The sequence below is a fragment of the Phalacrocorax aristotelis genome, chromosome W, assembly GCF_949628215.1.
Source record: "Phalacrocorax aristotelis chromosome W, bGulAri2.1, whole genome shotgun sequence".
Taxonomy (NCBI): Eukaryota; Metazoa; Chordata; class Aves; order Suliformes; family Phalacrocoracidae; genus Phalacrocorax; species Phalacrocorax aristotelis.
Genome location: NC_134310.1, coordinates 18,020,396 through 18,043,850, shown reverse-complemented (window position 1 = coordinate 18,043,850; position 23,455 = coordinate 18,020,396). Strand labels below are relative to the sequence as shown.

Below are 23,455 nucleotides of genomic sequence, written 5' to 3'. Positions count from 1 at the left end.
CTTCACTCTAGCTGGTATAGTGCTGTGCTTTGAAATTAGCATGGAAAAAAAACCCAAACTGTTGCGATAACACACAGATGTTTAGGCTGTTGCTGGGTAGCGCTTGTACTAGTCAAGGACATGTCTAGCTTCCCATGCTCTTCCGGGTGCACAAGAAGCCGGGAGGGGAGGGGGCACAGCTAAGAGAGCGGATTCAAACTGACCAAAGGGCTATTCCATATCATGTAACGTCATGCCCAGTATGTTACCTGGGAGGGGCTGGCCGGGGGAGGGAGGGAGTAATCGCGGCTCGGGGACGGGCAGCGTCGGTCGGCAGGTGGTGAGCGGTTGTATCGTTTGTGTTTCCATGGGTTTTTTTTCCTGTTTTCCCTTTCCCTTCCTTTTCCATTTTATTATATTTACATTATTGTCATTATTATCATAATCATTTATCATTATCATTTTATTGTAATCATTAAACTGTGCTTATCTCAACCCACAAGTTCTTTTGCTCGTCCGATTCTCTTCCCCATCTCACAGGGGTTAGGGGGGAGTGAGCGAGTGGCTGCGTGGTGTTCAGTTGCCAGCTGAGGCTGAACCACGACACCAGTACAGGAACTGTCCTCGTTATAATACTAAAAATCAGGCCCATAGGCCAGAAACCGCCCCCCTCTAGTAAGTCCCTCACTCTCTGAGCATGCGTGGTAAATTAAAAGGGAGCCGTACCTTTACATCCAAGTGAGAAAGAAATTAACTGGTTATTAGCTGGGGGTGTGAATATTAGCTGTGACTGACACATTTAACTGTATAAATGCCCTGTGGATTCTCGGTGCGGGGGGCTGGCTTTGTGGGTTACCACCTAGCGCCCATCTTTGCACAAAAATGACTTGACTAAAGTACCTCCGCTCTGTGTGGAGTTTGGCGTTTTGCACACCAGGCGAACGAACCCGCTTTTCGGGACATCATTTTCAGAACCATATGTTTTTTCAGATTTAGCAGAGCTGCTTTAGTACTACTAGATTAACCCAGAGGATTCTTGGTTTAAGCATGGTTTTCTCATTTATCACAAAAATATGAAATTTATTTTTAGAATATATGTGAAATAATAGAAGCCGTGAACAGGTGACTACGGACCTTTTTGAAAGTTTTTTTAATAGAAATAAATAATCTAATTAGAGTCACTAATAAGACGTCCACAAAGACATCTAGCTGCTGTCTGCTATGAACTTGGCAGACTCCGGGCAGCGTTTGTGGGTGTGGTGTGTGCATGGAACGCAAACAGCACCATGCTTGGCCTCGTATCTGAGGATATAAAACATTTTCAAGAAGCTATTTTCATTAGAAGACGTTTTCTAGGCTGCCTTTTCCTTCACGTCTCCTCCCTACCCCATAGGGACACTGACGGGAAGGAGCCCCACAGCACGCCTCCCCCGCTGCCTGGCCCCCTGACCGCCTCATGCCGGCCGGCTCCAGCACAGCCTTCGCTTCAGCAGTCGGGCCTTCAGAGGCAGCAAGCGATGCAACCGAAACTCCTCCTCCCTTACTGGCACCAGAAAGCAGCTACACCAAGGACGCGAAAACCCCTCACATAACCCACAAGCACCAGCCCCTCAACGACGCCACACCGCCCCGCCCTTCTAGCGCGGTGCAGGGGAAACGGCATCGCCCGCCGCTCACTAAGCAGGCGCCCGGGGGACGGTTGGGAGTGGGGTAGGCTGGCATACTAGTGCCTGCCTGCGAGCTCCGCGGCTTTATAGTAATTTAATTCCCTTAAAATAAACTGTAGCTTGCTTATACAATACTATCCCTGGAGGTAAAGACATGTAGACACGGCACTTCAGGGCATGGTTTAGGAGGCTTGGGGGTGTTGGGTTGACGGTTGGACTTGATGATCCTAGAGGTCTTTTCCAACCTTAATGATTCTATGAATATAACATTAGTTTTGACTTAATGGGGTCGTACAAACCTACTTAAAATACACACATTTATCTTTTCTGGCTGTGCAATGGTTGGTAACTCATGCACCAAGCAGTCAAAAAAAAAAAAAATCATAATTTCTAGACCTTTTAAGTTAATTTCAGACATAACGTACAGAAACATACAACTAACAGTGAATGCTGCTACAGAACCCATACCTTAAGGGCTACATTTCAAATCCAGCAGTTTCTGTACATAGTCAGCCTTTAAAAAACAGCCCCCATAAAAAATAAATGGTTTCATTTTGCACAATCTGTATTACTATGTTATTTTTTGAAGTACAAGTGTAAGGACTATTGTGCTATCAGTATTTCCCTTGGGAAAGTAGGGAAATACTACATCCCTCCCCTAGCATAAAACTCCAGCACAATACTCCTCAGGAGACAAGGCAGCTTTTCAGCACTAGGGTAGTAGGAAAAAGAGGGGTGGGGACAGAGGCAAAGACATAGGACCCAAACCCACAGCTCCTTTTAGAGCAGGAATCCCTTAGGCTCATCTCAAAATGTACATGGTTGGTTTTAAGGAAACCTTAAAAGAAAACCCTACTAAAGTTAGAGCAGTGCTCAACTTCTTTGTAAGACTAGGTTAGCTTCTTTAAAAGATGCAGATCATTAAAAAGAAAAACCACCACACTCTAGCTGTCCTCCTCCTAAAATATTTTAAAAACACAACCCAGCAAACCACCTGCACATACACAATGTAGAAATACATAGGAAAAAAAAATCCTGTACCCATGTTTTTCTTAATTCATTTGCATTTTGCCTGACACCTTTTTCTAGGTTGCTGATTTCTCCATATAACTTATGTTCAGCCTTTCCCAAGGAAGGGCCAATTTACATGTAATGTTTATTCACTGGGAAAACTGCCATACTCATTGACAAAAGCAGGTTTTGGGTGTTTTCTAAGGATTGATTATAGCTCCGCTAAGTAGGTCACATCTTACAATGTAATGGGAAAGGACAAGGAGGTAAGTGTAGCTCCTTATTATGATAGGAATTACCCCATATGGTTCAAAAAGATGAGAAAAGTAAAATGCTCTAGACCACCCCCCCCCCAAAGTGAAAGAATCCCCTTAATCTGGATTAATCACATTCAGATTTACAAAGCTCTTTTGCATTTTTAAAATTGTTTTTATTTAGGAAGTGAAATTAAAACTTGCAAACTATAAATACAAATGCCAAAGTATTACATGAAATATCCAGAGGTACTTTATATTTTTTAATTTCTCACAAATATTTCATACAGAATTCAACAAACAGGGAAAACAAGTTTAAGTTCTGTATACAATGAAAATCAAGTTAGATACTGCCAATTTCTCAATTCGTAGAAGTTTCTACCCAACACAAGTGAAAGCTCTGAAAACTACATTCATTAATGATACACCAACTGCAATTTTTAACATTGTTATTTGCATTAAGCAAGCTGTCTAGAACCAGGTGTATTTAACCTACTGTTAACTCAGTGGCATCACAAACTCAAAATATTTATTTATATACTGTCACCAACATACATATATATTTACTGCAAAGAGTGCAAAAAAAGAGGTCAAATTTCACACAATGTTTGCATTAATATTTTTGTACTTTTTTCTCCAAATAGCAAAGCTGAGCCACTGTTTTCTGGAGGTTATTTGCCAAAACACATAACTCCATCTATATCAAAGTAGTAGAAGAGCAAGCTTAACAGCAACTTTCATTTACGCATTTTCTTGTGGGGGGAAAAAGGGTATCCATTTTAGGTATTACCCTTTGTATATAAAAAAAATGACAACCAATAATAGGCTCACTAAATTTATTTAAAAATCATAAAATATATATCTTAAAAAAAAGAGCATTACATTCTGCACACTGCTCTCAAAGGATGCCAGGGACATGTGGACAACCAGTCTTCTCCCCCCTTAAAAAAAAAAATTAAAAAAAAATGTACAGTGTACATAAACCAGGATGCTCATAATAGTTACAGAAAAGCCAGTACACTTTACCACCAACAATGAACAAAAATAAAATCCACACTCTGCTGCTGTTTCAAAATTTCAGCGTTAAGTCTTGTGTGGTCTTTCCCTCCCCCAAATATTCGTAATGAACTAAAACATTACATCTGGTGAACAGCAGATTCCACTACACCTCAAATGCAGAACACCTATGAAGCAGAGGAATGTCGGCTTTTTAAACAGAAGCAGATATTTTTTAAAAAAATAAGGAGGGGGGTGGGCCAGGCAAAAAGGGGGAAGGGGGGGGTTGGGGGGGTGAAAAAAAAAAAAAAAAAAAGGTGCAGGACTCCTTCAGTTCTTCACTAGTCTTAGAAAAACTTTCCAGAATACTGCTTCACACTATAAAAAAGAAAAAATAATCTTGCATTAGAATCCTTCAACATCTGCATACTGCTTCACACTATAAAAGAAAAAGAAAAAAGCATGTATTAGAATGATTGACCATATATCTTACATCAATATTCACAATGGCATTCTTAAAGATTAAACTACAAATTCCCAATGCATTTAGAAGTAAATAAATAAAAAGATTAATGGCTAATAATTACAGGCATATAATCATTTAAAGCACATTTAAATAGTAGTAATCTAAAGCCAAACATTCAAGTTAAACATTAACAAATGCTATGATAGCCAACATGTTATTAAAGCAAAATTAAGCAAACTAAGTCTAAAACTGTTAATATTTGGCAGAATAGAAAGTAATGCCAGCAAGGTGTGAAATGCTGTGTAACAACACCAACTGATTTCAACTTGTCCTGTAGAGGCACGGTCTATGCCATATGGCAGACTGTGATTTGTTGTCAGTTAAGTTATCTAAAAACAACAAAATCACTAGTCTTCCACACAGAACTAGACCAACATCCACTGAAATCTTCTATACTTTCTATAGGTTCTATATAATTTATTACAAGTAGGTTTTTTTGCAGTAAATTTCACCAGAGAAATGAGAGGACTACTTGGTTAATGTGTCTTCCATCGAGATTAGTTTTGAGGGAATCTTCATTTTAGTTGGAACAGAGAAAAGATAATCAAGGCAGAACTACCACCAGAGAAGTTAGGTTCAATAGTTAGTTACATCCTGCCTTCTAAAAACTATATTGCACAGAAGAGCTTTATAATGTAGTAGTAGTAAAGTCAGTTTAAAATTGACAGACAGTAAGGACAGCATTAAGCTTCAACTTGCCTGTTCTGCAGTAAATACTGAGCATTTTGTATCTGGTCCTGTGTTCCTGTAATAGTTATTATTCGATCTTCTGAGCCTTCTAGTGGTTCATCAATTTTGATTGAAGCTCCTGACTCATGACGTATTTGTTTGATTCTCTGGCCTCCCTTTCCAATAATAGAACCTGCCAACTAGGCGAGAAAATAAAGCATTCATTTCTGGATATAACTTTCTCTGCAAAAACACAGTTCTGTTCAAGTAGCTTCCATCAATTTGGTTTTAAGAGTTGCAATGGAAGTTTACTCTTTTACAGCCTCAAAACATCCTCTGTAACATTTATTATATAAACACAGGTGGGATAAAGTTGGAAGAACCAGATGCTTGTTTGTAAAAACATGTAGACCATCTCTATTACTGAGTATTAACAATTTAAAAATAGTTCAATGCATCTCTAGAGCAAAAACAAAACAAGCATCCTTAAGAATAAACTTTTGATGATTTAGAAACACTTGCTTTACATTAAAAGTACTTATCAAGCATCCCAAATACTTTTTATTTACTTACATAGTCTGAGAAAAGGCTGTGACTTTCTATTTATTTATTTAAACACAACTGGAAAGCAAGTCAGCTTCACTTACATCTTTGGGAATCGTTACTTGTGTTGTGATGATGGGTCCACCAAGATCTCCATATGAACCACGCCCCCCTGTGTAAGAATAGTCTGATTTAAACGTATGCATCAAGCCTCTTACTGACTAAACGAAGTGTATGTCAAAGTCCTCTATAAAGACTTACCATATCCAGAGCCACTCTCAAACTATAAGAAAAAGAGAAAGAAAACTCTTAAATAGCAAATAGCCATGATTCATCAACATGCTTTCATCTCAAGTATCATACTGTTAAGTTTGAGCCTATTATCCTAACCCACAACCTTAATCTAAGTGTCCTTAAAGGCAAATTGGGGAAGAGGGCAGACCAGGAACAAAAGGGGGGGGGGGGGGGGGGGGGAGGGGGGGAGGGAAATATCTCATGAGAACCTCTTAGCTTACTGTTAAAACATCTAAGAATAAGTCATCGAGATCCAGCCGTACCAGTTTACCAAGCAACCTTATAATTTCAGCTGGTAAACAGCTCTTGATGTTGATCTACTCCTGAGCTTTGGACTAAACTAACATTCAAGTCAAAAGATCAGAGTTCAGCCGTACTATACTACAATCCTTTGTATCTTAGAAGTGACAATCATGACACTAATTACTGCTGTTCTGCTAAAACCACCATATACCAAATCCAAATCGCTACAATGCAGCACGCCTGACTGCTTTTATTTTCAGAATTTGTAGACTAGTACTTGATATCAAGTGCTTAATTTGGTCTAATGCCTTCTAAAGGCACAAACACCCATTTTAATACCTTCCTGTAGAACCAGAGAACGGATGTGCACACTTTTCTAGAATTCAACGTATATCACTGAAGTACAGAAATAGAGGAATTTGTGTGAATTACTAGTTTGCAGGCGTTGTAATGCAACAACTTTTAAAAAAAAAACTATTTACCTATGTCATGGTTTTAGCTGGGATAGAGTTAATTTTCTTCACTGCAGCTGGCATAGTGCTGTGCTTTGGACTTAGTATGAAAACAATGTTGATAACACACTGATGTTTGGGCTGTTGCTGGGTAGCGCCTGTACTAGTCAAGGACTTTTCTAGCTTCCCATGCTCTGCCGGGTGCACAAGAAGCCGGGAGGGGAGGGGGCACACCTAAGAGAGCAGATTCAAACTGGCCAAAGGGATATTCCATTTCATGTAATGTCATGCCCAGTATGTTAACTGGGAGGGGCTGGCTGGGGGAGGGAGGCAGCAATCGGGGCAGCATCGGTCGGCAGGTGGTGAGCGGTTATATCGTTTGTGTTTCTGGTTTATTCCCCCTTTTCCATTTTATTATATTATCATTATTGTTATTAGTGTAATAATAATGATTATGATAATAATTTATTGTAATTATTAAACTGTTCTTATCTCAACCCACAAGTTTTTGTGTTGGTTTTTTTTTTTTGCTTTTGCTCTTCCGATTCTCTCCCTCATCCCACAGGGTGGGGAGAGTGAGCAAGTGGCTGTGTGGTGTTTAGTTGCCAACTGAGGCTGAACCACGACAGTCCTTTTGGAGTCACATCAAAATGGAAGCTATTCAGAAAGAAAAAAACCCAAACCTTTGGCTGATCATCTGTTTTAAGCAACCTGTGCTGTATAATCACATTGCTCAGCAATATAGATCATAATACAACATAATAGAGCTTGTAGTGGATTGTGAAATACAGAAGAGTAAAGGACACTGCTTGGAACTTAATTCAGAGGCTGATCAAAGCTGCATATTCCGCACACATACTCTTCCACCTATTTCTACTGATATTTTGCACAAGGAATCCCTTTTTCGGGCCAACTTGTTTTAATGAACAATCCTTTTCTTGACCCTTTCTGCTGCTTCTCTTCCCCAGACTACAAGACAGCAAATGAATTTGACAGCAGATGAGTAATTACAACTGCAGTGTTTAAGTAAGCTAGGAACTAACATTTAATTTGGCATCACTTTGCCATCTTCTAGGAAGCATAAACACTTGCCGACACCCTTTGAACTTTCCTTCCTAAATCCCCTAAGTTTGATAAACACAAATCAAATGGAATACTTTCAAATATATGGATAGGTAATGCATAATAGTTTACCCACAACTGTAAGTAAAGAATTATTTTTAACATTCCTTGTTTGAAATAGGAGAAAACACAGTATGATGAAGTCAACATAAAACATATTCCTAAATAGATGCGCCTAGAGGGTGTTGAAAAGCAAGAGTTATAGTGAAAGTTACAACTTAAAACACTAAAATAGGGTACAAGAGAGGCAATACAACAGAAAAGCTTCTCTCTCCTGGCTGTGCTGCTGCATACTTCCATTGTGGGACATTAATTGCTTGTATACGATTCACTCTTCAGGACAAACTACCAATAGCCTGAGTTAGAAGGACAGCTTCAGGGATTTTTCAGTAGGTGCAAGCTGCCACTGACTACACTCAATCTCAAGAAATTCCAGTTATCACTTAACCAATTCAACTGATTTTCTCAAAAATCAACTATTAAACCAGTAAAATAAAAGCGTGAGCACACTCACCAACTCTGGTGGCTGCATGTCATCACAGGCATCCACATGACACTGCATCATCTTCCAGGCACAACATAATAGGAGGAAAAGAGGAAATTAATACAAATTAAGTCCAAGTCATGGAGGCTTATAGGTAACTCGGCAAGCAAATGCATACATACCAATTTTTCTGCACTACTACAACTACTACAAAGACTCAGAAGTATATGATATAGACCAGTTACTAGATTTACTCCCTTTTACTTTCACTGCAAGGGAACTGTAAGCAGTCACACTTCTTCCTTGTTTCTGTGGTATAAACAGATTTTCCTCTTACAAAGAGCATCAGACAGCTAAGGGGAGAGAGCAAAGCTTGAACTGTTTGGTTTGGGTTTTTTTTTTAAACACCTTTGAGTACTAAAACTGTACTATATACTAAGAGACGTTACTCTCAGATACCAAAACCTTCTATTTCTCTCATGCATAAAAAAACAACCCAGAAAACGCTTTTAATGAAACAAGTAACTGTCATTGATATATCAATGTCAACAGCAGGTCAAGCAGGAAAGACATGGCTTCTCATATTTTACTAATTCATTTCCATATATCTCATATAACCTATAGCTAAACTAACAATCTACTACTGCCTAATTATATTGGAAATCCAATTACTTTTTTTTTTTTTTTTAATGTGATATATAGCATTTCTTTCCTTCAGAATTCTACAACAAACGTAGGGGTGGGTGGGAATCAACAATTATAAAAATATAATTTGTAGAATCCACTTTAAATTACTATTAAGGCAAAGGCCTTTGCTGGGTTAAAATGTGCAACACAACATGAATAGCACACTAAAATATAAATGCTCATTTAAAAACAGTTCCTAAAATACTAGGTGCAGGATAACTTAAGATACATAGCACAAATTAGTCTGGGAAGAAAATTGTTAGCTACTACTGGTAACCAATGGAAATGAAATCGAAACCAAATGAAACACTTACTGGATAAGACAAAGTGCATAGTACATTCTTATTAATACTGTCTTTTACATCTAATGAAAGAATATGCATGCAATCCCAACTGATGGCAAATTCCTTATTGTAACTACCTTATTTTTAAGGGATGTCAAACAGCTTTCCTTCACCGATTTATTTTTTACATGTTCCTTAATGTCAAATTTCTTAAATATGAGGCATTTCTAATATTTTTAGTGTATATACCTTTACTCAAGTGCTTATACAGATACGTATATACACACACATACGTATATATAATTTTAAGAAATATCAAGAAGTAGGAATCATTTGAATGAGCAAAAGCAGATTAGACATCTGAACATACACTCTACTTTTAAACAGACATTCTGATTCAGTTCTCAATTAACTAAAATTTAAAAATACCTTGAAAGCATTAAGAATTGACCATTTAAAAAAGGGGAGAGGGATTAGATGGCTTTATATGCACTTCACCTTATTTTTTTCCAAGGTATGTTTTTGTGCATTTGTATATCTAAAGCGCCCATGGGGATGGGGGTGTTAAAAAAGAACTAATGGAAACACAGTCATGTTTTCTCAGCTATCAAAATAACTGTTATGGTCCAGAGGCATTTGATTTAGAGTAGTTACAGCCTAAAATATATACCTCTGTAATAAGAGAAACAATGCATGTGTGTCTTTCAGTAAAATGCCTCAGAACAGCTATTATATATATATTTTAAAATCCCAATTATTTTTTCCTCCCATCTTAGAATTTACAAGGCTGTCAATATTGTCACATCTCAGAAAACTCAAGTTTCACCATCCAGTCTTGGTTCACCGTCTTACAAGTCTTGAACTACTGAATTTTTCTGCCTTTAGCAGAGAACTGGGAGAAAATGAGGATTTCTGTATATTCAACATCTCCAAGATGTTGGTCTGAAGAGAGAATCTATTCTTGCCTTTTAATGTATTTACATAAAATGGCATTCCCATTCTCTGAAAATAGCCTTTCCCATGCGTTACTTCACAAACCAGAACAATGTTGGTTTACTCTAGTTTAAATATTTTGCTAGAGAATGGTTTCTATATGAAATGCATAGTAGCTCAAGAAGACCTTATATTTCTGGCATGACACTTCCAGCTTCAGCCTTGCAATCCATGGAAAGACTTCTCATCTGTTTACACAATTAAGGATACTGGGATTATGGCTAGCTAAAACTAGAAATGAAATACAATCTGCATCAGAAAGCAGTCCTCATTGTAGGCAGGCTATGAAAATCGTGCATAAAGCAGCCAAAGCCATGAGCAGCTCCACTGTGAAGAAGAAATAAAATTGCTTTTCAGAACATGGAAAATGAGCAGAGATGACTCCCGCTTATTTGTAGAAACTCATGTCAAGAAAGCCAAGGTCAACCTGTTCAAAGTCAGACTAAACAGAGTTCAAACAGATTTTCTATTCTAAATGGAATGGAACAGAACTAGAACACACTATTGCCCAAGCTGAAGATTGCGCTCAACCAGATACTTGAGGAAGAGCAGGCTGCTCTGTTTATATGCCCTGACACTGGTTTTACCAGCTATAAATACGAAAACACAAAAAATGAGCTTTGAAAACATAAGAATATGAATAAGGCATCTTAGAGGTATAGTACATGATTCTTCTAGTTTCTTAAGATTCAGAATAGTATAGAGAACGTGGTTGTTTTGGTGTTAGGTTCTTTTTTGGGGGGTGTGTGTGTGAGAGGTGTTTTGTTTGGTTTTGGTAATTTTAAGCGCAAGTCTTTCCTTTCAATATTTCTGCTAGGCTTCTGGTGCCCTAATTTTGACATTCTTATAATATGTACTTCCAGTATGTATTACTGGAAGTAATTGCCTCCTCCTCCCAGAAGGAGGCAATGTGTAAACCTCTTTTAGGTAGCCCATTTCATAGCTCCTGTCCACTTCTTTTCCATTCATTTAAAAGAAAATAAAAATTAAAAAAAAAATCTCATCTAACCTGTCATCTTAAGGAGTATGCCAAACAGAACCAGAGGAGGAAAAAAGATTGTTACCGCAGAGATTTACCTCCCAGATGCCTATGATTTTTCTTCCCAGGAAAGAGGATACAACAGTAAATGACTACCAGGAAGTCACATTTCAGAGTACAACATGGAAGAGTATCTTTAAGCCTTTTTTTAATACTCCCCACCCCCAAACATGGTTGAATATACTCATTTAAAATTCAACTTATCAGTGGCCCTAGCTCCAAAACATTTGGAATTACAGTAGATTATGCCGTTTTCTATGTCTGGAAAAAAAAAAAAATTGATTTGAAAAAGCTATCATCTGCCAGACCAACTAGAGCTTTTTATAGCTATTATTCATGTTCTCTTAAATTCTGCTAACATCTCTTGGAAAACATTGTTCTGATGCGCTTTCTTGATCGGAAAAGTCTCCCAACTCATATTTTTGTCATCCTGCTTAAAAAGAAAAAGTCTAAAAGAAGGTCTGTGTAATAAAACCTGCAGGGACTGTGCTCTATCAACTTTCTATTCTATTGTTGATGGCAGGTAGGGAAAACAAACCACCAAACAAAAAAAAAAACCCCACAAACTAAAACCACACAGCAGATCACACTCCAAATCCCCTTTACACCCCAAACAGTCGTCTTCTTGGGGGGACCATTTGTATGGCCAAAATGTTTTGGTGATAAAGTTTATCAGAAGCACACATGACCCACACTTAAATGTATGCAATTCAAGAACAGTTTCCTCAGATATCCAAAGTGCTAACTATATTTACTAAACAAAACAATATGAATTTTAACTCCTACCATTCCATCATAACGGTCTCCAGGTCTACCCCTTCGGTCATAAGACATAAGATCTCTAAAATGAGAAAAAGCAGCAGCACGACTCATGTTATAAACTAGTTTATATATTCTAATTCAAATTTTCATGAGTTGCACACAACTATGAATCTCTGAATGCTTTAGCCAAGTCCTGAATGACATAAAGTTACAGAACTACTGACTATAGTCCTGATAGACAGCTATATTGCAGAAGTAATTAAATTCAAGTACTTTTTGAAATTCTCTGGTGCAATGCACACTCAGTCCTGCATAATCACTACCAATACGGACTTTGAAACAAGTCCTGGAAACATGAGCACAACTCAGCAAATTTTACTCAACTTGAGTTTTGTACAATGCATTTATGCAGCAGCTTACCCGCCACGAGGAGGTGGTGGAGGAGGAAGAGGAAGATTACGAGCTCTGCTGCCACCTCTGCCACCACGACCTGGTGGTGGTGGTGGAGGTCCTCTGCGAGGGCTCATATCATCATAATCTCTTCTTGACGGAGGCATAGGTCGTCCACCACGACCAGGAGGCATTCGATCAAAGCCTCCTCTTCCACGCATTGGAAAGCCTACTGGACGTCCCCTTCTATCATCAAACATCATTGTGAAGCCACCATAGTCATATGTTTCATCATAGAAATTGGGATCATAAGGCTGGGCCCGTCCTTTAATTGGAGACTAAGACACACACACACACACACAAAAAAAAAAAAACAAACACACCACCACCCCTCCTCCCAGTTAGTACTGACTTACAATTATTTTATCTCATTAAATTACTATATTAAACATATAAATATGAATTTAGACATTCTGAATACTTCTTTGATTTCACAATGCTAATAAGAAAGGCAGGGATGGTGATGTTTCCTGAGAACTTAAACTATGATAGAGAAACTGCTGTTACTGATGGGTGGCACATGTACATTTGTCTCACTTCCTCCCCAATTTAAAATTTCTTATTTTATTGATATGTAAAGCATGACTAACAGTCCATTGGTACCAAAAATTGCTTCTCTCCCCCATAAGGTACACCCCAATTCTAGAAAACAGGAATAATTTCAAGGAGTGCTAACAGTCCAATGCTTATTTTGTTACTAGAGAAGTAAGAGGTACTGAATTCAAAATAGAAATGGAAAGATATAATTTTCCATCCAAATCATCCTTACTTTCATGGATACCAATGAAATAATAGTAAGTTTAAAGACACATTACCTCAGAGATAAGATCCAAGATAATCTTTATACATTCCACAACTCTATCAGGTTTTCCACCAATAAGCACCACTCTATCAGTGGAATGAGGACAACACTCTTGGAAGAGCTTAATGGTAGTCTGAGTGTTCTGTTGAAGAAAAGAACCCCAAAATCCTCAAATAGAAGTATTTTAAACAATTTTATAAACTTATTGAAAACAAAATGGGTAAGACAGACACACACTAAAACATATTTAAAGAAACAACTGAACCAGACCATTAAACTTCCAGTCACTTTAAGTGAATGTTCGCTTCTAAGTTCTTATAACAAATTTAATCTTTGGATATCATATTTTTAAGACCTGCAGTTTGTATGAAATGCTAGTGAAGAGGGAAAAAGTTCAATTCTAAAAAGCTTTTGATTATGGCTCATCTACATGTTCATTTAATCAAATATTAGCAAAAGGACTACACATCCATTATAAGCTTACAGGCTATATAAACCTTCATATATCATAAAAACATGCTTTGGATGCAAGACAGCAACGTTGCTAGAATTACATCTAGTCATCTTGCCTTCCTCAGTCCGCACAAATAGTAGCTTATACCTAAACTGACCTGGAATTGCCTTTGACACAATGCCAGGAAAGGATAGAAAATAACATTCTAGATTCAGAGACCACTTGGTTTTTAGAACAAAACCTCATTTCTTCACAAATGAAACAGTGGTCTTCAAGAAAGTGGAACTTAAAAACAAAAAAAAACCCCCCACCAAACCCCCAACCCACCCAAAACCAAACAAAACCCCCCAACCACACCCCTCAACAAAAACAAAAACCACAACAGAAAGACCCAAAACCCACCCAAAAACCCAACAAAAAACCTACCCCATACTACCTTTTCATAGCAATATTCAAACATCTATTAAATTATCATCATTAGAGTTTATGGAGATACATCCACACTAAAATATTTTCCACGTCCAACACCACCAATATAGCCTATTCAGCAGTTCATTCCAGGAGGAGTGATGAATGAAATTTAATTTTTAAAAGTATCCTTTATTTATAAAGATTACTCTACTGGTAATATGCTTAAAAGCTTTATAAGAAGTCCTAGGCTCTACCACCAACAGCCACTTTATTATTGACTTTTTGCAAGAAAGTCGTAATAAGTAACTCAGATTGATCTCGGAACACAGAAATCATGTAATGAAATATGTTCCAAAGGAATTATTGCACAGATTATGCTTACACTCACTGTTAATGAACACAAAAACCTAATTTGTTTATAGAATAAAAGCAGAATCTGAAAAGAATAGGAAACGGTACCTCTCTGAGTTCTTTGATTTTAGCACCCTTGACACCAATAATTCCTCCTGCTAGACTTTGGTGAATTAGAAGTCTTAATTCACAGTCAAAGTCGCTACCTTTGTAGTGTTGATACTGTAAGATGCATAGAAGGAAAAAATAAAATATTAGTCGGGAAAACATAACTGAAAAACCAAAATATTATTTTTGTTTCTTTTGTTAAGGTTTTTCTCCAAACACCATGGTATGACTTAATTTGCTGAACTGTAATGCTGTATTTGCTATGATAGAATCACAACTATTTAAGTAATTTGCCTCAACATGAAGTGATGGCAAATGAGTTTTTATTTCTTTTATTATTGCTGTATAAAATTTTAAGATATCAAACAGTGCAACACACTTGCTTACAAAGCCAAGGCAGGATGGAAATTACAATACAGCTACTTCAAATTGTGGACTAAACATCAGGCTGTTCCAAATATTAATTTTCTAGGAAGAGACTCTGTCTGTCCTCTACCAAAAAAACCCACCAATGCATAGTTTGAGCGTTATAGGCCTCCTTTCAAAAAAGGCTGGGTTTCATTTTCTAATGTAACATATTAAAAATAGCACACAATCATCTAGAATTATCTTATCTTAAAAATCTAAATTTATACCTCTGAAGAAGAAATAAACCTAAGAGACATACCTCTTCTAAAGTAGGGATAATCTTCTTCAAGATTTCTCCAATTGTCTCTGTATCTGCACTTATACTCAAGATGCTGTCAGAGGCCATAGTGTCAGAAAATATGGAGAAGGTGGAAAAGTAGCAGAAGTTTAATATTCATAATCATACACAAAATTCTAATAAGATTGACTATACAGAAGAACCTACAATTAATATTCCCCATTTAAAGTAAACCTGTTCACTGGATTTACAACACATGCATCTTTGTTTATGCCCAATATATATGCACGATGAATTTAAGATTAGGTAGGTCTTGCAGAGAGTGAGTGAGAGAGAGCGAGCGTGCACGCGTGAGAGCTTTTGGAAGGGCTCAGATTAAATGGGCAAGAAATCAATGCAGAACTGAAAGTAGAAGTAAAATATTTATGTTCCCCACCACCACTAATTTAGTACACCCTTGCCATTACATTGGTAAAACTGGCACACCTTCTTGTAGAAAAAGTGGGGATATGCAAGTGGTCAACATTATTATCAAGAGTAAGGTTGAGAGACCAGTTAAAAATTAGATTACTAATGGGCTCTTCAAAAAAGGAATATAAATACAAGGACCACCCCCAAACCCCAAAAAACCCACAACCAAACAAAAACATAACATAAATGAGAAGTGAAAGAAAGTGAACTAGAGTTAGTACTTCATCAGAAATAATTACGAACAATGTTGAGGGGAACAAGGCAGGCCACAAAGAGCAAGAAACTACTGAAACAATTTGATTTATAATGCAGTGAATATGCAACACTTTAAGCTGTGCTCCTTCCATTGAAATAAAATTAGTGGATTATTTGGGTGGCCAACTCACGTAAAAGTTCAGTGACAAAAAGACTTAATAGGGAAAATAAGACAGAAAACTTTAAAAAACAATACACGGTCTATAAGGGGATACTGTTTAATTATATAAAAGGCAGGTAATAAAATACATTTCTCTCTCTCTAATCAGGCAGTGAGGCATAAACTGTTGGGACATACCGCTCGGGGCCACTGCTGTCTGGGACTGAAACACTTGCATTGTACTGCATTGGTCATTGGCGTTCGTGGATGTTGGCATTGGGCATGGGTATTCAATCAGAAGTTGTCAAGTATGGTACCCGTTTGGCAACAAGCACATTTTTGGGCATAGCCAACCAGGGTTTTCACATGGGCGTTCAGGGGCGGATGGGCCAACGTCATGGTGGGCAACGCAGGGGTAAGTCGATCCAGTACATGGGTAACGGAGATATATGGCCAAAAAAAAAAAAACAAGGAGAGGGGAAAAGGGGGAAAAGCAATAAAAATTTTAATACAAACTATACTCATTACTCTCAGTTAATGAAACAAGCTTAAGTTGTTCTGAAGACTAATACAATAATGGATTGCTACATTGACTGTGACTTAACAGTATGGATCTTCATGAGTTACTTTATCTGACTGAACTACTTTTTGCTTTTAACATCTTTATGTTTCAGTAGCAGGCTGGCTCATGAATGTAGACACAAAAACTGTTGGGATCCATATTACTGAAACCTTGGGCAAGTTGGGAAAGTTAGTATTCCAGACCAATTAAATTATCTGGACTTAAGTGTTGTATTTGTTTACTTAAAACAAACAAGCAACACTAGCTGCCAAAGTTAGGGAGTATATGTATGATTCCTAACCATTTCAGATTAATCCTCAATTCTAGTTGCTATAGTTTGTGAACTTAGATGGAACTGATTCTGTAATGATATATTAGCAAATGTTGTGTTGAACACAGTCTTGCTTGAAAAAATTGCTGAATTTGTAGCTGATACTAAGTACAGGAGCGTAAACAAATGGAATTTACAAAGCATTGCCAAGTTTTATAGATACATAACATTTACACTAAACACCTCTAATCACAAGAGTCAAGCCACTATAAAATATGAATAGGCAAATAAGTCATGACCATTTAAAAATGCTTTCAGGTACCGGAATAAAATGTTTCTTTACTGTTCTATAGCCATATTTAAATCATGCAACCTTAACATGAATGTTTTTGTGCTTTACGTCCAAGCTGTTAAAGTAAGAACAGATGGACTGTTATGGTTTGTTTTGGGTTTTTTTTTTTTTTTTTTAAGGAAGTGAAAGAATTCCTCTATGACTAGGTTAAGCCAGTCACCTGCAAGTTTTCAATAGTACTATAACTGATTCACACATATGGGAAATGGTACAGTTAAGGGTTTTAAACTTTGCCAATATTTCTAATTAAAGATGTTAACTCATTTGAAGTGTGTAATTTAGAGGAACCCTGTTTGAAAGCAGAGGTTTAATATAATCTCTCCTCCCACATAACTGATGCTAAGTTTTAATTACAACACAAACTGAAAAACTAAAGTTCTCTCCTCTAACAATCATTATAAATGGCTTATAATTAGATTGTTGTTGTCTAGATTTGAATTTCTCTATTTCTAGAAATGTATGCAATCAAGTTTTCAATGTAGTGCTCTGAAAGAATTGGTGTTAAATTAATTCGAACTCGTATATACTCACGTCCGTACGAAGTGCCTTAATATTTTTGCCACCTTTTCCAATCACTGCTCCAGCATTCTGGAAAATAGTTTTCAGAAGTTATGTTACACTAATACAGCACAGACTACATTTTTGAACTGAAGACTAAGAACAACGTATCTATTTCTGCATTACCTTGTGGAATGCATTTAAGGGTGGGGTTTGTTTTGCTTTTAAAAGGTTCAAATTAAACTGAAACATAAACAGACATGGATTTACCATGGGGGGGAAAGAAAAGGTCAAAATATCTCTTACCACTGAACTTTGGAAAGAGATTAAAATACTCAATAAAATTATTTCAATTTCAAATTTAAGTTTCTAGGCAATTCTGCCTGTGTTAAAACCATCTTATAGTTAGAATGTGACTGAAAATACCTTATGGGATTCTATACATGTTATGTAGGTCAAGGATTTTCCTAATTTATTTGATAACTTTTTTTTTTTAGTATGTTTGCAAATTTCACTTTCACGCTCCAAACATTTGATAATTTCAAATACTACTTTTGGTTTAAACTTATGTAACTCAACCAAACACTCAGGTAGGTAGAGTCTGAAGAATGTAAAGCCAATACAAACAATTGCTAATCTCCAGTTGCTAAAAATCAACAGGAATAAACTCAGATATTCAAGGGGGCAATTATAAAACTACATTTTTACCAGGCTATTTCAAAAACTACATGCAAAATTATTGCTTTTATTATGCAGTTTATACATGATGCTAACAGAACCACGAACGTTTTGCAGCACTCCATGTAACTTGACTATTCATCAGAAACGCCATGCAGAGTTAAAGTAACATTCTCCTGCCCCAACACAAAAGACAGTTACTTCAGACAGCGCAAACATCTGTAACGACTGGAAATGCTAAAGGAGATTCATAAATAGCAATTTTACTGTGACAATTTATACTAGTCAATGAAGTGATTGCAGTCCCTGAAACATTACTCCCATATTTCCTCCTGTTGATGCATACAGATTTACTAAATCTGGAAAGTTACTAAAATCCTGAGGAAGTCTTCATCTTGCCTCTTATATTTAATTTACAATCATAAGCTGATCATTCTCTAAACTGCTTGCTGTCTAAAGCCTAATACACAGTCATTCCCCTGGAAACAATCACATTTCACTCAAACATAAAAGAAGTGGCTTATAATTTCTATCGCTTTATTATTTCAATGAGTACATTTTTTTAAAATCAGAAAAGCCCCATAGATGATTAAAGACTCATCCTTGAAAAAATACAGAAGATAATACCATTGCAATATACTTCTGTCATCCATGCACACTTACAAATATTCCTAATAAGTTACTTTATATTAAATAAAGCACACATTCTTTCTAAACATATACCACAACATACACTTTCTCACCACTGCCTTAAGCAATGGTATAAGCAGGAACATAGCAATACTAGAAAAAGCATACTTTGCTTTGAAGCAAGATGCGTAATTCAACCATCTCATCTGTATTCCGAGATCTTTTGAAGACCTGTTCTTCTTCCATATCTTCTGCAGGACGTTTGCCTGTAGACAGGTCCATAGGGGGGAAAACACAAACATATATTTAACTTTCTAAGTCACGATAAAATTGTACAAACTTATGCACTGTATTCCTAATGAAGCATTCCCTCCTATTAGCCCAACACTAACTTCTGACATCTACCCTGATCATCTATAGTGCAGAAACAGGTTTTTACTTCATCAGCCTACATATCAAGTAATTATTAAAGACTCATTCCAAATCTACAAACTACAGTTGAAATGAGAATTTTGCAAACTTAGTGAAAAATTTACAACATGCTGTTTAAAGCAGTGCTGCATCACCTACCTAGTATTTATTTTACAATTGGGAAAACCTTAAAGCCCAAATGATCAAAAGCAGTTCATCCAATACTGAAATACTGGTGGAACAATAGGAAAGCAGTATTTCAAATAGCTTTGAAAAACTGGCATGCATCACCTCAGTGCAAATGCCCTAACTCTTCCTCACTAATTATGTCCAAAAAGCTTTCTGTTTAGCTAACATTTAGAGATATTTCACATATATATACATTCCTTCAAAATAACAACTGCAATACAGTAATAGATATGCCTGACAGTATTTTTACATGATCACACTGTCCAGACAAGTACTGAGTATTTAGCCATCAAGTATTTTCAAATCATTAGTTATAACTTTTAGTTACTTATGCTATGTCTTAAACACTCTCAAAGAGAAAATATGTATCTGTAATATAAAAACCATGTAAAACCATACAGTACACTTAAAAATAAAAATATTAAATGTAAAAATGCTGCCAATACAAACATTCAATACAGTTAAAGCATTCCAAAATAGTTAGAAACACTGAGACTTAAAAAGGCTCTTTCCCCCCCAATAAAATAAAATAGCCCTTTAAAAAAAATTACCATTTGTCTCTGTGTTGGTAAAGGTCTCTTCCTGTTGTTCAGTCTCCATTACCTTTTATTCTTAGGTATGCAGATAAAACCTGTTGCAGAATAAAAAAAGCTAGTACTTTTTTTTTTTTTTTTTGGGGGGGGGGGGGGGGGGGGGGCAAACTGTACATCGCACTAAAAGGAAAACCAAAAAGAGATGCCCATTTTTAGAACTTACCAGTTTTATATATGCTTGCAGAGCAAAACTCAAGTGTTCTGGGCAGGATCAAAACTCAACAGCCTACTGCTTCAGAAGCCTATGAAAACAGCATAGATCAGGCTCTGTTCACTTACAGATCTGATTCTCACTACAACTAAAAATGGGGGTTTGACCCGAGTTTTTGCCGAAAAACTTTTCTTTATAAATGAGAAAACGTAACAAGGCCAAACACATCACTAGGAGGAGAAATAATAATCAAGTCTGTAAACTTACAGATCAACAATTACAGTCTGAATGATTCTGGACTCGCTCAGTTTTCAAGCATTTGCTAGTTTTAAGCAATCACATTTACTGACAATGATTTTCAGATATTTAAAGTGAACAATGATCCAGTTCCTATTTTTAGCATGTTATATAATACATACATTGAATTTCCTTTTTAAGAGACACTATGTATCAATCTTATTGTTTATAATAACTTTTTAGTCTAAATTGTTTAGAACTAATCACCAGCATTAATTTTAAAAGTTCTCTATCAACTTGCTATCAGGCATTCTATCATGCCTTCCATTCAATGTAACAGATGAACAAAAGAAATTACACACAAGCCACGCTAGAAAAATTCTGTTAAAAATACCACACTGGAGTTATGTATAACCTCTGCATACATGCACAAAGAATCTCAAAAGCAGCTGAACTTTGACTTTGTGAAACAGGTATCCCTTTCAAGATCTATTTTTGTCCACGTGAGAATACTTGTAAAGCCCATTAGAAGTCCAGGCAGAACAATTTTGCACCTTATTCTCTTAAAAATTTCATTTGTACCGATAACAGCCAAACAAAGAACGCTATTTTCCCCCCTTTGGATTTTATTGCTTAACTTCCATAGCTTGAACAAATGTTAACACTTATGCATCCACGAACAAAAAAATGAGGTATGTTTAACTTTTTAAAACATCCTTTCGATTATCTGTTATTTTGTAACAATTACCCTGTTCGTGCAGGTTAACAGCAAGCACTGCTGGTAGGCATGCACTCTTTTACAGCCGCTGCTAATACCACCTTCCCAGCACATGCTAGTATTTATTTCCAGGCCCCTAATTTGAGCTCATAAAAAAGCGCCGCTTAAAGAATAGCTAAGTTTCAAACAGACGTTGCCAGAGCGCGGGGGGAAGGCAAAAACGAAATTTCACCAGGTTCAAATGGCTAGCCCTTCCAGACCCTCTTCTATTATATTCCAGACCCTATTTTATTTACGACTCTCCCAAAAATTTTAGACCTGTGGGGGGGACGAAGTGTAATATAGTGCTCAGGACAAGGTGCTCTCAATTAGTTACTGCGCTCTGTTGTGTAAATTGAGTTTGCGGGATTAAATTGACTAACGCAATGTTTTTAAAAACATCGAAAGGATAAAGCGGCCACGGACATGGGTCTCTCCCCCGCTCCCTCCGGGACAAATGACCCTTCCGCAGCCTATGCACGAGACGCGCCACGGCCTGCTCAGGCACAGCCAGCCCGCCGCCGCAGAGCGCTCAGAAACCCACTCACTCTGGTGGGGGAGGAAAAGAGATGGCGTTATATAACCCCCGAAACCCTCCGCGGTGGCGGGGACCGGCAGAAATGGCGGCCGCTGTAATGGCGCCTAGCCACTGCTAGGCGGAACCAGGAGCCGAAAAACCACCGCCACGCGGTTACAGGATTTCCCCCACTCTGCCCAGGGAGACACAAAGGAGGCACTTGGCGGCCCTCACCCAAGCTCAAGCGGGGTCGCCAGAGGGCAGCGGCCCCACCACGAGAACAACTCCGCCATCACCGCGATCGCCCCTAAAGAAAGCAAGCCCTGCTGCACAGCGCTCTCGATCGGTTTGGCACGGCCGCTTCCACACAGGCCGCAGTCAAGAGCGCCATTCCTCCTCTTTCTCTCTGCTCGCCATAATTCCCCAAAACTTGCCCCATTCACAATTACTCAGGGTACGCGCAGGAAGGCGACGGCAGCCGCTCTTCCGGCTTTAGCACGCACCCACTAGTATAGCCAGCCTCCACCACACTGCCACTCCGGGAGCCGCACCAGTTGGGCCGCTGCGCCCGCACTAAGGCCGACAAGGCGCGACGGCTGCCAGCAGAGACACAGATCACCCTTTTCGCCCTTCCCTCAGGACAGGCGGGCCCGCAGGTTACGCCAAACCACTCCACATCAGCTAGGAGTCACTCTCGGCCCCCTCCTTCTCCACGCAGCAGTCCAGTCTCTTAACCTACCCAATTCCGCCGCCCCACCAGCGGGGAAGAGCACTGTCCCTGCGGGCGCCGACTCAGGCCTCCTGCGTTACTGTGTCACACAGCAGCGTCGAGAGGGGCGCGATCAACAGCTCCACTTCCTGCCCTTCTCCCCCCCCCAGCGTGCGCGCAACACCTCCTCCTCACCTTCATCGGCTACACGCGCGAGCCGTGCTTACCTGCACCCACCACCAGACGACTGGCCCAGCCGCCTCCTCTCTTCCTCCCCGTGGGGACGCACTGCGGCCCAGTTGGGTAAGGCAGCTGCCCGTCAGAGTAGGGATGGCCTCTAGTTCGCCCCGCCTTCCGTGTGGACCATGGCGAGACAGGCCTGAGTGTCATGTGGAGAGGAGCGCGATCCACCCTGCACCACCGTGGTGTGCTTAGGTTGCTTGTTTGCTTGTTTTACCTGCCTGACAGGAACTATGAGAAGAGCGGCAACAACAGTGGAGACAATGAAAGGCAGTAAAGGGGAGCAACCTCAGGGGTTTTTTTTTGAAAAAATGGCGTCTGCGAAAACTCCGCCTTGTGCTTGTGTAGCGCCGGAGGGGGCGGGGCAGGGTTCTTGCGATACTTAAAGGCGCGCGTGGCTCCAAGTATTCTATTGGCTGTTTGGTTACGCGGGGTTTTTGCGGACTGTGCATAGAGGGCAGATATATTTTCTTCTTTCTTCCCACCCGCAACGCGGGTACTGGAAGGTGGGCTACCCTGCTGGTTCTGCCCGCTCGTTCGGCACTGCCCCTGCCCCGGATAAGTGTTGGGTAGTTTAGCTGAGGATAGGGTGCGGGGGAAGGGGCTT

At 38.5% G+C, this 23,455-nt stretch overlaps 1 protein-coding gene across 12 annotated transcripts; it reads right to left on the bottom strand.

Annotated features, from left to right (window-relative positions):
- Positions 1–3,063: 3,063 nt before the first annotated feature.
- LOC142049331 (heterogeneous nuclear ribonucleoprotein K-like) lies at positions 3,064–23,200 on the bottom strand. 12 transcript variants are annotated; one of them, XM_075076948.1, is made up of 16 exons: positions 22,836–23,200; positions 20,401–20,479; positions 20,196–20,275; positions 19,213–19,310; positions 17,770–17,826; positions 16,252–16,295; positions 15,249–15,321; positions 14,582–14,695; positions 13,271–13,399; positions 12,426–12,733; positions 12,030–12,084; positions 8,271–8,321; positions 5,907–5,928; positions 5,750–5,832; positions 5,133–5,302; positions 3,064–4,285 (listed from the first exon to the last, which is right to left on the bottom strand). In XM_075076948.1, exons 3-16 carry the CDS (start codon positions 20,242–20,244, stop codon positions 4,255–4,257), a joined length of 1,284 nt encoding a protein of 427 aa, XP_074933049.1. In that variant the 5' UTR covers positions 20,245–20,275; positions 20,401–20,479; positions 22,836–23,200; the 3' UTR covers positions 3,064–4,254. The 12 variants fall into 12 exon arrangements, with proteins under 12 accessions (XP_074933049.1, XP_074933047.1, XP_074933053.1 ...); XM_075076946.1 differs by having other exon boundaries at positions 3,064–4,346; positions 22,836–23,168; XM_075076952.1 differs by having other exon boundaries at positions 3,064–4,346; positions 5,750–5,817; positions 22,836–23,168.
- Between the last annotated feature and the right edge of the window lie 255 nt (positions 23,201–23,455).

Bases quoted from the DNA above. Each gene is read 5' to 3' on its own strand.
- LOC142049331 (XM_075076943.1), bottom strand. From the start codon at position 20,244: ATGGAGACTGAACAACAGGAAGAGACCTTTACCAACACAGAGACAAAT. The intron at 8,322-12,029 runs GTAGGAGTTAAA...TGTGCCTGGAAG, and splicing joins GAGACCGTTATGATGGAATG to ATGATGCAGTGTCATGTGGA. The intron at 5,929-8,270 runs GTGAGTGTGCTC...TTTTTCTTATAG, and splicing joins ACATGCAGCCACCAGAGTTG to TTTGAGAGTGGCTCTGGATA.